General features: G+C 34.7%; 1 protein-coding gene across 9 annotated transcripts in view; it reads left to right on the plus strand.

The window, feature by feature from the left end:
- Positions 1-16,988, plus strand: part of ERC2 (ELKS/RAB6-interacting/CAST family member 2) — a 963,856-nt gene that overhangs the window by 440,501 nt on the left and 506,367 nt on the right. For all 9 annotated transcript variants that reach the window (XR_014016968.1, XR_014016969.1, XR_014016970.1 and 6 more), the window contains one exon: positions 13,657-13,850. Coding sequence is in view for 6 of the 9 variants with exons in the window: in XM_081247675.1 (XP_081103801.1) it covers positions 13,657-13,850 (194 nt within the window). In the remaining 3 variants the exon portion in view is untranslated. The remainder of the gene's footprint in view (positions 1-13,656; positions 13,851-16,988) is intronic.

A 16,988-nucleotide genomic window follows, 5' to 3' on the forward strand; every position in this document is an offset into this window, starting at 1 on the left:
TTATTTTTGCAGATACATACTTGACACCCTCCCTTTTAGTGTAAGTCATCTATGGAATTTGAAATCCTCTAAAAATTAAAAGAAGGAGGTTCATGTATTGATGCTTGTAGTTTCCATGTATATGACTTAACTAGTTTAATAAATGAATGTCTATGCAATTGAATTTAGTTTCTTTCAACATAGTTATGGTTAACCCCCAAAAGTCAATTAGAACATGTGGTTTCCTTCGACTCTCAGATAGACACCATGTTCTGAAATTCATAGATCAAATCCTGTAAATATTTTAGCATTATTCCTGATGACATTTTAACATTCTGCTACATCACCAGGATTAAAGTAACAAATATGGTTGTCTTGCTGTAAAGGACCTATTTAATTTATGAAAAGATAATTTATTTCTAAGTATATAAATAATCTTTGCTTATACTATCTCCTAAATGCATAGTACAGTGAGATTAAATACGGTAATTATAATTTAAATATTTTTATACCTAACCTGCAGATGTTATTTTGTTATTTTTGGCCCTGTACATCAACTAAATTAGAAAGTTCAAAATACTTTTTCTAGTAGTCTTTAATTTCTGCTAATAAATAGTTCTGTAAAAACCTCAAGTACCCATCACCTTAAAAAGAATTGAGATCTACATGAAATATTTGAAAATATAAGCCAACAGTATGTGAATATACATAAAACACATCATTTACTCATGGAAAAATAAGCAGCTATAAAAGCTTAAGGAGTGTCTGGGCCTCCTTTTAAATAAAAGGGTATGTGACTTGCATATAAAACATAAAGGTTACTAAATGAAAGCTGAAAACATAATAGTTTTATTATATCATAAATAAGCCATGAGTTCCCAGTGGAATTTTGCTTAAGATTGGTGAGCGTCCAGGTATTTTTATCATAAAATCCATACAACATTGTAGATGTGTTTAGCTGAACAGAAACCTTGTTTGCTAGTGACAGTGGAATCCAAATGGCGATTTAAATTTGCTTTTGTCTTATAAACAATGCTTGAAATTGATGAGTTTTTAACAGAAAAGTTTGTGGAGACCATTCATACACATAGTTGCTTTCAACCCTTTACTATACTATGTCAATTTAAGACAGTTCCAAATACTTTGTGTCAAAAATGGTTACTATAGGCAGAAAAGGAGCTATTCCTTACACATTCCATCCCACCTCTTAAAAACAAACAATCCAAGATTCACTTGTAAGGAAATCTTTACTGATATTAGTGAGGCTGATAAAATGATATTAACCAAATAATTCTTAAGTACTAGCTATGAGTGTGCTTTATAATTTAGTGCATTCATTAATCTTAATTAGACACCTAGGGGTTGAGAAGAACCTAGTGATGTGTGGATCATTTTGTCTTTCAAAAGAGTATTTAGTGTTCAATATGTAGAAGTAAATTTACCTGAAATGACTAGAAATCATTTGAGAAGCAACAGCAATTCAAAATGTTTTGATTTGTCTTATTTGGTAATTTTCCAATTAATATCATTTTGAGGAGGGTGTTTTTTAAAACCACAGTCAAACTATCATTTACTTTATCAAAGTTGAAGAAAGAAAAAATTCATGTTCTTCAAAGACATGTCTTGGCTTAAAGCAAATGAAAAGATCGTACAATATTTCACCTTCTACACCTTGACATTGAGCCCCAAATTAATGATGCAAATATTTAAGAAATATAACTTGAGGATGCTATTTAAAATAATATTTCGTACATTTAAATCTGCAAACATTTAAATCTTCTACACAAAATAGAAGAGCATTACAGATTCTAAAGGACTTGGAACATAATAGGATAGACACAAAAAATGGTATTTTTTGTTACTATGAACTACCAGTGGAAACTGGTAGTAGACAATGGATAATACTGTATTTTGGTTCCCTTTAATCTTCCTACTGACTTAAATTTTTTCTTTTCCCATTTGCTGTTAATCCTGTAATTTCTTGCTTACTGATATTTTGCTGTTGCTAACCTGCTGTTTGCTGATCTGTATTTTTCTAAAGTTAGACTGAATAGAAAATTCAGGCTTGTGTTAATATAAAAGAAGAGCTATAAATTCAATGATAAGATTTAATTAATCTTTTATTATTACCATCTTTGAAGTTCAGGTAACAAATTGCAGGCTTGGCCAAAAGCACTTCCTCTGATTCATTGCTGGAGGCCAGCACTTCATGTATCATCAAAAGTGGACAGCTTTCTTTATTTCATGGGTTATTTAACTTGAGAAAGGGAAAGTAACACAAACCTTCAATTTCTTATTCCAGCTATTCTTTTTTAGGAGCCAAAGTCAACATTTCTATTTCCCTAGAGCCTCTCACTTTCACTGTGGAATGTTTAGAAACTGAAATTTCTTCCTTTTAACCATGAGTTTGTCTGTGCAAATGCACTAGATTTGTTGAGCTAATGCTGTGTTTCTGGATCTTTCCTTCTTTCCCTGTCTGTGCTTCAATGCCTCCCCACCTTTGCAATGTAGCAAGCTGAGCAGTTGTTCAATCAGATGTACAATCCAGTAAGTCATTTATGAAAGTTCCCGCTGTAACATATCAAAGCATGAGGATCCATTGATCACGTCACAGTGTGCCATATTGGGGATGTTTCAAAAATATTTATACGTCTCTTCCCATTTCCGTTCTGTCAAAAGAAATGACCTGTGCAGAGGCCACTGCCATTTCTTTTGAAAGTGAAATTAAAAAATTAAGAACTCAGGGAAATATTGCCAGCTCTGATATTACCTGTCTTAACTTCAACCCTAAGGCGATAGAAAAACAGAGGTCAGCTGCAGATCTAGGCTCATAGAATTCTTTCCCAGATCCTTCAAACATAGAGTTATCTATGCCAAAAGGGATAGCATTTGTAAAACAGCAAACAACTCAATGTATGTTATATTCAAGGGATAGAAGTTAAAATAGGTTTATATTTTAAAGTAGGGCTATGCTCTTTGAGACTAGTAAATGCCTAACATTACTGTGGGTTTTGTAAGAGTTAAAATCATATCATTTGAGAACAAACTAAAATATAGTCTCCTAATAACAGATAGTAACAATTCTGATTGTAGCTTAATGGTACAAAAAAACAGGTAACTAGTAAAAAAATATGTGTAAAACAGCCCAGATGCCACCACTAATTTTTTTATCCTCATGACAAATGTGTGTTTATATGAAGCAGTTTGTTTCTTTAACTTATTAAAGAAGAAGGGCTTTTTTGTTTTTCCAACTTAGGTGACTTAATGGGAGAAATCATACATAAAGGTGACTGGGATTTGTTATGTGGCAGATGTGATCTGTGCTATCATGCATTCTAATTATCTCTTATTTATAAATTCCCATCATGGGAAAAAGGAATAGCAGGGATAAAGGAAACAATTCAGCCAACTACTTTTTGTTAAGCTGCTGCTCCAGGATACATACAGCATGATACACAAGATGCTTGGGTGTATTTCATTAGATTCAGTCTCCACCCTCCATTCTTTAAAACAAATTTTACTTTTGCAAACAATTCCTCAAGCCTCGTTGGAGCATCTTTATTAACCTCTTTCCCCATATGTGATTTTTAGCAGAGCAACAAAAATATTCCAAATTTCCTTTCCCTTAATATTTGAATGGTTAACAAGCAGGCTTAGGACAGTGGAGATGTGAAGAAAGACAAATTAAGATTGGGATATCTTCAAGCTTGAAAATTGACCCTGAGATAAATAAGTGTTTTCTGTAGATCATTTTAAAGAGGTGTAAAGTAATCCCACTGAAATTGTCTCACACTTACTACTTAAGGACAGGAAAAAAACCTAAGTATGTCATATTTTAGGTGTGCAGGGCAAATGGGGAGGGCTTTGTTTCTGCAGCAGCTATGATTTATCAGGACCACAATAGGAGTTCACGATCCCTGTTAGGATAGGTAGGGCCAAAGAAATAGTTCTGTTAACTTTTAGACCATTTCCAGAAATATTGATGACATGGCACGTATTGGATTTTGCCTTCATTTTAACCCAGTGATGGGTCTTTAGGATGCAGAAGCAAACTTTTCAGTCCTTTAGGTGACTAATTCAAAAGTCATTGACTGATTTTTCTCCCTGAGTTAATTAAGCTAACCCATTGTTTTGGCATCCTGGGAATATAGCTGATTATTAATATAGCCAGTTAATATAGCTCATTATTATTATTTTTTAATTTATTTTATTGAAGTATAGTTGATTTACAATGTTGTGTTAATTTCTACTGTACACTGAAGTGATTCAGTTATACATGTATATATTCTTTGCCATTTTCTTTTCCTTTATGGCTTATTACAAGATACTGAATATAGTTCCCTCTGCTATACAGTGGGACCTTGTTGTTTATCCATTCTATGTATAATAGTTTGCATCTGCTAATTCCAGACTCCCAATCCATCCCTCCCCACCCCTCTGCCCCTTGGCAAGCACAAGTCTATTCTCTATGTCTGTGAGTCTGTTTCTGTTTTGTAAATAAGTTCATTTGTGTCATATTTTAGATTCCCCATATAAGTGTTATCACATGGTGTTTGTATTTCTCTTTCTGACTTACTTCACTTAGTATGGTAACCTCTAGTTTCATCCATGTTGCTGCAAATGGCATTATTTCATTCTTTTTATGGCTTAGTATTCCATTGTATATATGTACCACATTTTCTTTATCCATTCATCTCTTGATGGACATTTAGGTTGTTTCGATATCTTGGCTATTGTGAATAGTGGTGCTGTGAACATAGGGGTGCATGTATCTTTTTGAATTATAGGTTTGCCCAGATATTTGCCCAGGAGTGGGATTGCTGGATCATATGGCAACTCTATTTTTAGTTTTCTGAGGAACCTCCATACTGTTTTCCATAGTGTATAGCTCATTATTTTAACTCCCCTGTCTGCAGATATTCTCAGGGTTCAATTCTTTTTTATTTATTTATTTTTGAATTAAAAAAATTTTTTTAATTTACTTTTGGCTGTGTTGGGACTTTGTTGCTGCTCGTGGGCTTCTCTAGTTGCAGTGAGTGGGGGCTACTTTTCGTTGAGGTGCGCAGGCTTCTCATTGTGGTGGCTTCTCTTGTTGCAGAGCACAGGCTCTCGGCATGTGGGCTTCAGTAGTTATGGCACGCGGGTTCAGTAGTTGTGGCTCATGGGCTCTAGAGCGCAGGCTCTAGAGGCTCTAGGTAGTTGTGGCGTGTGGGCTTAGTTGCTCCACGGCATGTGGAATCTTCCCAGACCAGGCTCGAACCCATTGTCCCCTGCATTGGCAGGCAGATTCTTAACCACTGTGCCACCAGGGAAGCCCTCAATTCTTTTTTAGACTGATAGAGATGCAGCATGATGAATTTTCTATACTTTAGAGTGTTTTAAAAAAATGACTATGTTTTTCTGGTTATAGAAATAAAGTATGGTCTCAGCAGAAAGTTTGCCAAAGTATAGATGGATGTAGGAGAAAATAAAAGTAACAAGACACCTTAGTGCACAGAGATGATAACTAAGAACATCTAGGTTGTTCCACACCCAGATATCTTTTGATTGATCGTTAGTGTTCTTTCATCTCCTGTTTCCTTTTCTACCCTTTTCCTTCTTTCTTTTCTTTCTCCCCCTTCCCTCCCTTTTCCTTCCTTCTCTCCTTCCCTCTATTCTTTCTTCTTTTTTCTTTTTTCTTATCTAATATCTATTTCTTTTCACGAAATTGCGTCAAAGTGTTTGTTGAGTTTTATATCCTATTTTTATGACATATCATCAGAATTTTCTCATATAATTAACTGTTCTTCTAAAACACCTTTTTAATGGTTGTATGATATTCCACTCTATGTTCTCATTCCCCAAACGTTAATCATTTCTTCCCCCCCTTTTTTTTTGCCAGTATAAATAATACACTGAAGAACATCTTTCCATATTAATGTTCCCACATTTCTATTTTTGAATAGAATATAATCCTGGGCCAGTAACTTTTAAAAGCTCTCAGTAGTTCCCGCTATGTTGCATTTTAGAGAAGTTCTATTAAGGCATGGTTCTTCCAACACTGAATAAAGGCATTCTTTCTGTCACATACAGACCAACACCAAGGATTTTCATTTTACATAAGTTTGACAAATGCACAGGTGGAATATTTTTTCTCATTTTAACTTTCATTTCATTAATTACTAGTGTGGTTGAGGTTTTTGATTCATTTATTAGCTGTTTGTATTTTTCTTCTGTAAATTGTTTCTTTAAGTTATTTAAGTACTTATTTTTGAGTTTTCTGTTTTGTTCATTGGATTATTCTATATGGGTTATTCTGTGCTTTATATGGAAACTTCGTCAGATTTGTGGCAAAGTTTTATTTACTTTAATTTTTTTCTATAGAGAACTATTTTTACATTCTTGACCCGTGTTTCCCTTTAGGATTTCCTCATTGCCTTTATGCTTAAAAGTCATCCTCTGATTTCAAGCATAGACACTCACCTATATTAAATTTTTTAAATGTTACTTTTTATATCAATTTAACCACCTTATCTATCTTTAGATTACTTTGATTCATGTTGAGTGGTGGGGTTCTAACTATATTTTTCTAAATGATCAACTAGTTATCCCAGCACCATTTATCAAGTAATTCTTTCTGTATCCACTGATCTTGCTCCTGTTTTACACTAAATTCTTATATGGATGAATATCTTAATTTCTGAGCTTCTGTTTAGTTTTATCAATTTCCATTGCTTGTTGAGTCAGAATTTTATTTATTGTGGCTTTATAATATTTTTAAACATCTAGTGCAACAAATTCCACCCTACTTCTCTCTGCTTTTTATTAAGTCTCGGTTTGTTTTAATGTTCTTAGCGTTTAATTTTCTATCATTCCAAGTAAACTTTAGGATCACTTTGTCAATTAAAAAGCACAGTTGTTTATTTTAATTTGAATTATATTCAACCTATAAAATAATTTTAGAATGATTGCTATCTTTCCAATATTTTTTTCCCATTTCGTGAACTTGATACAACTTTTATCTATTTCAGTTATCTTTTACAGTAAAGTTTTGACATTTTCCTATTATAAGCCTGTGATGTTTCTTTTTAAGGATAGCCCTAAGCATTTCTATGTATATAATTTTTAGGTTACTGTTGTGAATACTATATTTCTCCTTTTATTTTCTAACCAGTTATTGGTAACTAGGAAATTTATTTTATTCTTGTTTATTTATTTTGAATGTGGCCACCCTACAAAATTTGGTGAATTATAACTTGTTTTTGTTAAATAAGATAATTTTACAGTCAGTCCTATGTACATCCGTCTAAACTAAATCAGAATAAATAAAAATTAAGCTTTGAAGTCCTCCTGGGAGTATTTTTATCCTAGAGTAGAAATAAACCTTCTACTTTGAAAAACCTTTTACATTAGTCACTCCTCTAATGCCATGTCTTAGGAGTCTAAAATGTTGTCTGTGTATCCTTATTACTTCTTATAGTAATAACCTTTCTTCAGCTTAACTACCACTCTCTACTCCTGAAGGAGTTTTGTCTTGTCATTATAAACACTGTGCAGGTTATCTTCAGGCGAGTTCTTTTCTTCCTTTAGTTCTTACTTCTAGACAAGTAATATCATTTTTTCACCAGTCTCCAATACCTTCTTTGCTGTAGCCCTAATGGTTATTGTGCCCAGGGATCGTATCCAGAAGCCTCTTATAAATTTTTAATAAATCTTTAGACTTTCTGGGTCCTAAATTTAGTGCTTCATTTAATACCATCATTGCTGCAGGGCAAATGTTTGATTTGGAGGTACTGGGGGCAACTTTGCTACTGGCTAAGACACACTTGAGACCCCTCTGTTGTTCCCAAACATATGAGTACCCCCTGCCTGGTCACTATCTTTTGAAATCCTATCTCTTCTACAAATTCACCTTTCGTGGGACTCATATTTTATGTAAGGTTTTACAAGAAAAAGACCAAGCATTTTTCCAGTCCAAAGGGAAAAAAAAATTTGTTCATGTTCAGTGAACTCTTCCTGATTTATATGTCATTATAAGACTGCAATCCCAGGGACATGATAGGCTGAATTATAAATACTTTCACAGTCCTTGCCTAGGTACAGTTGTTTCTTTCTATGATTTTTTTTTAGCCAGTGTCTGAAAATTATTTGATTCACTCATAGACTAGCTAGCTCCCCTGACACAATGGAAAATTACAACTATTTAAGAGATAGTTGTAGCATACATGTAGCATACATGTAGCATGTACAAACACACATATACACACAAACAAACACCTCACACTGAATCTAGGCTTTCAGTACTTAAAGAATTCAAGTTATATTCGGAATATCACTTAAGATTTGAAGTCACATGTTTTGTATCAGACCATCCAGATAATTACTCAGTTCTCTACATTGCTAATTTTAGGAAATTCCATAGTTAAAAGGTATTACATTAATAATTATATTTTTGTGTGAAGGGTCTTAAGAAGTGTTAAGCATACAGTTGGTTCTTTTTATTTTGTATATGTGGAACTTAAACAGATGTTCAAAATAATTTTTCTTATGTTTATTATACATATCCTATCTGTCTCATCTATGACAAGAAATTTCTTTTTGGAATGGTTGTTATAATATGCAAAATGTGAATACTCGGGATGTAGTTAGCTGGAATTGTGAAAGAATAATTTCCTTTAGCATTAATTAATGTAAGACTCAAAGGTACATCGTTATTAGTTTCCAGACGTATTTTTTAGACTCACCTATTATATTTGGTATTAATTAATTGGATTTAAAATAAAATTTAAATTTTATAACATGTTAGAGTTCTAAAATCACCCTAAAAACTCTATTTTAAATAGTAATAGTTTGTTTATAACTCAGAATTATGTGAAGATTGGAACTTACTGTAACAGATTGAAATAATGTTTAGAGTAGTTTATATACCCTGTTCTGCTGTTAAGATATGAAAGGACCGTTAAAGTGTTGTTAACAGACACTAAACCCCCAAAGTGCTGCAGTGGAGAATCATCTTTTTACAGTGCATAAATTTAACAAATTATTGCTAAAACCATAAGCAGCATGAAAGAAAAGTCCTCAGATTCATTAGTTAGTGTTCTGCTTGCACTTTATGGTCATGACTAATCATTTATTTATTTTGAGAGAAAAGATTTTTTATTAAAATTGTTAAGGCCCATTTCAAAGAGAGAATATTATTTAACATTATAATTGAATATTCCCTGCCTAGTTTCACATCAGGTTTCTGGACCAAAGTTAATACTTTCCTTTCTAGGCACTTGGAATGATGAACTAACATTTTATTGAAAAAAATCAATGGCTAACTTTCACACAAGGAGTGTAAATAAACTTGTGATTTGTCATATTGATACTATCAATCCTGGTATGGTTTTAATCACGTTTGCTCTTAACTTTGATTTAGATATAGTATTAATCTGTAATTTTGCCTTATTTCCTGAAATAGTTCTAAATTGTTTCATTAAAATAACCACTAGGTATTGTTGTGTACTCCTTGTCCTAAGTCATGACCAGATTTCTCTTCTGTGCTTGATTCAGGCTTTCAGAACCAGTTCACATCAAAATGGCAAGCTTGCCCACATCTGTGAGGCTCCAAATTTTGTTTTGATTGTTCCCATTTGCGGGGAAATTTCCTTACATATGGAAATGCAAGAAACATAATTGGGGGACCCTCAAAATTTACTGATCTAATATGTAATACAGACATTTTTGAAATGTTCTTTTCTCAATTTTCTGTGTTTCTATAAGATGCTTGAAATTTGCTCTAAAAGTTACCAGAAATATTTTGAAGCAGAACCAGATAACTGGATTTGTTTTTAAACTGACCTGTTTAATCAGAAAAATTAAATCTCTACATTAGGAAAAAAATGCTCATCGGTATTCCTTTGGTTTTAATGACTTGTGTATGTCTTTGAAAGTGACAATGTGCTTCACTATATTTATGATACATAAGTTCTGAAATCATTAAAAGAAAATCCACACCAATCTGCATTTTTCAAGAGCTAGATTCCTGACTAGTGAATGAAGTTGATGTGTCTTAGATGAATGGAATGGGCAATTGCTTCCTGACCTTTTGGGGGTACTAATTTAAAATCAACAGATTCATAAGGGGAAGTACTTATTGTATATTTTCAGTCTAAACCTTGAATAGGTCAGAATGCCATGGTAGGAATTTGTCAGGTAATGATTTATTCAAATGCATTTTTATGTTTTTGCAGTGCCTAAAGTACATTAGGCCCAAATCTGTTGTCTACTTTTGATCCCTATCAGGAACTCCCAGTCCAGATTAAAGAACCCATGTTTTAATTTGAAAAGGCAAGAGTATTGCCTAAATGCAAAGAAAGTGCTTCCTTCTCTCTATTTTTAGAGGAGGCTCTGGCCTTACAATTTTGAAGGAAGCATTGGCTTTGTAAGCTCAATTTCCTCCTGTTTTTCTTTGGTATAGTATCTCCCCATGTCTATAGATCACAGTATAACACACTTGCGCTACACTAGTTAACAGTTTCAGCCGATCCTCTGAAAAGTTGTGATTCATGCTGAGTAGAGCTGGTTAAGTTCTGTGGAAGACTTTTGCTTCCACTGCTTAGTTTGGATCAGGGATTCACCAGCCTACAGTCATGTGAAACTCTCTCTTCCCTTGGGTCTTCACATGGACACTAGTGATTATCCAAAAGCAGCTGTTACTCTTCCATCTCTATATGACTCTTTCTTGCAGCTTTCTATTGACATAAAAATTTTTAAATGGTATGTATCTACACCTTTATTTAATAACCTTTCCAAGAATTCTGGCACCAATATTGAAGGTGATTTGACATAAACTCTTTTGCCCAGAAATCAGTAGACATTGATATGGAGATAAATAGATATATTTAACTCAAAGGTGTTCTTCAGGTTGTCTATTCCTTTTAAAAGGACGAATCATTAGCACCTACAAATTATCTAACAGACACCAGGCCAGCTGTAAACTTGGCTATGGTCTTTATTTTAATAACATGATCTAACTGTAGCATCACACACAGTGGTCAACATGGTCTAAATTCAGGATTGTTTTTTCCTAGGCTTTCTGTACCTCTAAACATCCCATGAGTCCCTTAACCGTACTCACTGGGTAGGTTTAAAAGATTGCCAACCCACTGAATTTCACCCTGTGCTGAAAACTTGCCTTGGTTTATCTTCTTCTCTTCAAGTAGCTAAAATAAGGAATGTGCTTACATACCTATCACCAGCAGACTGCTTTCTCTGAAAACCTAGCAGGGAGGCTTCTCTAAGGTGTATGTAATATCTTGTCAATGAAAATTAAATAAACATATCAGTTTAGCTGTATGACAAGCCCCACTGATGGGATGCATATTATAAAATAATAATCACAATAAAAACACAAATGAATAATACCTTCCCCATGTTTGTCATTTTATAGTTTTCACTGTCCTTAGAGAGGCTTATTCATTTGCCCATAGTCATAAGACACAAGGCCATATTTAGAATCTAGGTCTTACAATTAGTAATCCTGTACCCATTTATTAAAAATTGTGATAATAATAATCTTAAGAATAAAAACAACCAAAATAAACCGCAGCAGCTAACTGCTAGCTCTTTGTGAATCTTCAAATCTGAGTCAAAAAAGGAATTTTCACTCATCAGAAATAACCTACAAAACATTTATTCATTTATTTTGAGTGTTTCTAGCTGGTCATTACTTAGTTCATTAATTCCTTTTTTAAAAGATCTTAATGTCACCGGTTGGTTAGTTTGAGAAAACTGCCATGGAAAGGTTTTTAGCTGCCATAAAATAATGGTAATATAGTATAAAAGTAGAAGAGAATTAACATGAAATTTTTGTTTTCTTTCTCATAGTAATCAAAAAGCTGTATATTTTAAATGCTTTTCTGTTATAAGAGTAATGAGTTGATTATTATTATCACAAATAGAAGTAGTTATATGGAGTATTTTGTTTTAAAATAGAATACCTGCTCTACATTTTTTGATGGGAGATTAACAAATTAATATTCATTACTTCAATTTAAAATAAAATTATTAGATGAATAAACTCCTAAAGGAATATTAGCTCAAGATTCTCTTTCAGATTATTTTAATTATACTGAAAAAGCTCACTAATTCTATTCTATTCTATTATAATGAAACTCAGTGTATGCACTAAATAAATAAAAATAAATATTTTCTGAGAAATGTGGATGACAGGCTGCCTGATACTATGTTGAACTGATATATCTTTTCCAAGTTCTTTTGCGTAGTTGAGTTTATTTCTTGAATAAGGAAATCTTAGATTAAAGAATGTGAAAGCAAATTATTCCCCATCTATCCTCATGCTTAAATAATATGTTACATGCAAAAATATCCTAAAAATAATTAGTTTGTCATAAATAAGAAATTTATTTTTATTTATACTAATTTTTGAAATTTTTCTACTAAATTATTGCAAAGACTGTCAACCTTCTAACAGTAGTATTAGTGTTAATTTTTCTAACCATGCATGATTCATTTGACCCCACAGTAGTTTGCAGCTTGCTTGCCTTGTTTTTTCCCTGAAATTTTTTTAAAAAAGTGTATAAAAACACAATGGACATCTGCTCTACATAGAAGACAGCAGGATAATTTAAGTCCTAATAAATTTTTAACATTTTATTAGTTCACACATGGATTTTGGAGATATATACATATATGACCTCTCTGAACTTTCTATGTTGAATGTGCACTGTTGTTAAACTACTTGTTTTTTCCCTGCCTGCTCTTTGAAGAAATCAATTAGGAATAATGGGAAACAAGGGGTAGGCAAAACATTGCAGTGCAGTGTTATTTCCATCTGTCTGGGAATATTTCAGCCAAAAGTTTATTTTGGGAAAAAAAAAAGCCAAAACGCACTGTCACACACAAAAAACCACAAATACTTTGGCTGCAAATTATTCTGCAGTGTTGTTGCTGTGTTGTTGCCTGTGTCTGTTCTCCTGTGTAAAGCTGCCCCCCACCCCCCATGCATGTGTTTGCAGATTCTCGTCTGTGTGCTTGCTCATGAATTAGCTCATCTTCCTCCCGGTTCAGGTTTATTTAATCAAAAGAACAAGAATTTATGGGTATGACTGTTAGCTGGAAAGCCCTTCTGCTTTTTCAAGGCTTTGTTTCATTCTACATCTTCTGCTGAAATTTCTCAGTGGGATGAAGTGTTCAGTGATCAGTCAGCCAGTCTCTTATATGTTACCTGGCTTTACATATACCCTTGATGGTTCCTGGAAAAATAATTTAATATTGTTTTTTCTCAGTTTCTCTGTATTGGAAAAGGAAGCTGTTGGTATGAGTCACTTACTTAACTGTGAGGAGTTGAATTGTCTTAGTTCTGTTTGCCAAAACACCAGAAATAAACACATCACTGTCTCTACCTCCACCAAGCCGCCATTTCTTGTGGGGGAAAAAAAGCAAAAAGCAGCATCATTTAATGAGATAAAGTATTAACAATAAAAGAAACTCACCTTAAAAATCAAGGTAGTTCTAAGGTAGCTGAAATTTGTGATTTTTCTATTTTGCCTTTTAACTGACAGTATACCCATAATTCTTGATAGTTGTTATTTTTTTCTCCAAAGTTAATTTCTGGGCCATTGGTGACTGCACTATCTATTGTTGTTCTAAATTGTTATCTTAACTACATTCTTTAAAAATATAATGTTGAAGGCTCATAATATTGAAGATGACTCCAGGATGAACCCAGAATTTGCAGACCGAATAAAACAGCTTGATAAAGAGGCATCTTATTACCGTGATGAGTGTGGCAAGGCCCAAGCAGAAGTCGACCGGTTGCTGGAGATCCTCAAGGAGGTGGAGAATGAAAAGAATGACAAGGACAAGAAAATTGCAGAACTTGAGAGGTAAACTTTGCATTCATGTTGTGAATTGTCAACAGTGAGTGAACATTGATTGCTTAGTTGCCCATCTCAGGTTGCAGTAAATTTGGAATGCACATTCATATTTCACGGAGGAAAAAAGTTATGCATGAGGAATATAGCCTGTAGGGATGATGTTGTGTTTCTGTGGGATACTCGGAAGTCAGTTGGCTTATCTTTTGAGGGCTTATGTACTTCTTCAGTGTTTGAGAAAATAATGGTCAACTTTCTTGAGTGATATCCATGATGTAGCATTTGTGCCAGCAAAGTGTGTAAGAGACTGAAGCTTTGACTACCTGAAAAAAAAATCACCTAAAAAGTCTTAGTATTAGTTTGATGGTAATCTGATTTTTGTTCAGTGTGACCCATTTTAGAAATTAGGTCAAGTCTTTTTTTTTTCTGATAGGCAAACAAATTAAAATCCTTAAGGGCTTCACTTTAATTTTAAAGTGTGGAAATATTCTGCCAGCCTACTGGTTCTTAAAAATACTGTTAATTTTAGATGTATCTACATGGGTTATTTTGGAATGATATTTTAGGACCAAAATTTTTCTTAAAAAGATAGTGTGAAATCACAGTGAAGTTATGATCATATTTTTCTTATTGCTGAGTAAATTGAGACCCTGAAGGGTTGAACGACCTTCTGAAGATTGGTCCTGTGGTCAGAAAGAGACAAAACTGTAGTGTAGGTTTCTTGACTCCTAGTCCATTTCTCTGAGAAGAAGGGAGCCATAGCGAGGATGCCCTAGATAATATTACTAATAGTAATTATGATTCAAAATAGATTATATATATTTTATGCTCACAGTGTAACAGGTACTCTGCTAAGCACTTGACCTGCAAGTACTGTATACCATTTTAATTCTACCCACAACACAGAAAGTCTCATTATCATCATTTTATAGGTGAGAAAACTATGACTTATACAGATTAAGTAACTTCCTCAAGATTGCAGAGTTTATAAGAATCAAAGTCAGGATTTGAACCCAGGTCTGACAGATGAGTGGCTGAGAACAATCCCATCCAACAATGGGCCAGAAAGAAGAAGCTAGTCCAGTAGCACTCAACAGTCTCGTAGCTGGCAGAGGGGCATCGCTGCTGGACCACAGGAGATCTGCCTCATCTTTATTAGCTTTCATGAGAGAAAGCTCATTTAGAAGGCATTTTTCTGCACTAAACCAGCCCTTCAGAACTGTAATTGAAAATCAGGATCAGCTACTATAAATATTTGCATAAAATAGCATAATTGTCTAGTTGGACAAACAGGTCTTAGCTGAACGCTATTGCCATTAAATCATCAAGAATATTCACGTTTTTATTTCCGCAATATGGAATGCATTAAAACAACAGTGATTTTACAGGCATTTATCTTTATGTACTTTCTGCACATTTTCTTTATCTCTGCCTTTGCCTCCCCTTAAAGCTGATGCCTCCCAGGCACTGTAATTCATAAAACGTGTGGTGGGACTTGACTCTGTCTCAGTTCTCTGCCTGCCTGTGTCTTGCGTCCAGCAGCAGAGCATAGTCTGGGAAATGTCTGAGCCCCAGTCCCAGCCCAGACCCAGAAAGGGGTGGGAGTGGAGATCAAGAGGGGAAGTTTCTTGGGAATAGGAGAGCTCAGCCTTGGCTTGTCTTTCTGAAGCATTATCTGCTGGGCTACATGTGTATTCTGACCAAAGCATCTTCCTCGAGTTGTCAGGCAACCCTTTTCAAATTGGGCAGTATCTCCATTTGCTGGCTTAAACTACAAAATTCATACCTCATAATGTTGGGAACTAAAGATTTCTCAGCAGTGTGACATATAGCTCCATTTTGGAGTCATGGAGGAGTGTTTGCAATTAAGTTTGTGATTTTGAAAACCAAAAAATTGAGCTCGTAATAAATTTGTGGTCTCTGGTCTGTAATGTGACCTACCAGAGTCAGTAGACCTTTTTTTAAAAGCAGCTAGTGTTCTAAAATATTCCAGAACTTCCGTCATGTGTGAGAAAAGGTACGGGGTTAGGGATAACTCAAACTACACTGACACGTGCCTACTTCTCTCTCAGAGGGCGATTTGTGTTTGCTTTCTATTCCGTTAATATTCCCATTTTTTATTTTCTCCACAATATATACATTCTAAATAGCACATGCCTGGCACTTACATGGATGCATTTACCTCTTAAATTCTACGTGAATGATGTTTCTCATCAGCCATTAAAGAATCTGCTTTTCAAAGTGCATGTTGCTCCAGTGTGGTCCCTATGTGCAGTTCTGCCTATAAACCCTTGCACTTGATGCTGATGGCTCAGCAGGGAGCTTCTGCCTTGGACTGCAGGCTGCTCTGGGGGAATTTGACACAATGTGGTCAGGGGACCTTCAGCAAGCCCCTGAGAGCTGGTCCAAATCAGGCTGAAGTCATTATGAGATCACCAATGCTAGATATCTTGTATGTGCACAATCAAGTAGCTAGGGGTAACATTAGAGGCAATGAAATATGTAGTCTTTCTATGTCAGTGCTCATCAAGGTCTCTGAGTTTTATTTAGAGTTTCAGATTTAATCCTTTAGTGCCTTAGGGGAAGGAGAGAGGTTAACAGAGTCTGTCAAACAAGGCTTGCTGCCACTGGATTTCTGGCATCTCACCCATGGGAAGGAATCAGTCAGATGACCTTTCATGTAATTATCTTAAATATATTAGGGGCTTTGTCAGCATTTGTCTGGAGGTCAGGGAATGCCCAAATTGAGCCCTCAATCACATCCCTCCCCACTGTGAAGAAGAGAGTGGGTCCCTCAGGGGGTTTTACTCCTAAAACATAAAATCAGAATAGAAAACAAGGTAGCAGTGTGCCCTGGGATAACCTGGGCAGTGCTGGAGCTCGAGACTGAGAGGCAGCCCTGTCCCAATGTGGTGGGGAGCGAGGTGTCAAACTCCATCAGGTGGATGCTGTGACAGTTCACATCGTTGGCTTCGAATGAAATACTTTGGATAAAAAAGCAAGTGTATGTGTCAGAATCTCTCCAGTTCTACCAACGTACCTACAGACAAGACTGAATGAATTGAAATGAAGTGTTCTCTGCACCACTAAACTGGGCTCTGAAGGAGGCGTGTTCGCCATTTGGGCTCATCTCTAATACTGGAGATTGCA

The sequence above is a fragment of the Mesoplodon bidens genome (genome assembly GCF_964165515.1).
Source record: "Mesoplodon bidens genome assembly, chromosome: 10".
NCBI lineage: Eukaryota > Metazoa > Chordata > Mammalia > Artiodactyla > Ziphiidae > Mesoplodon > Mesoplodon bidens.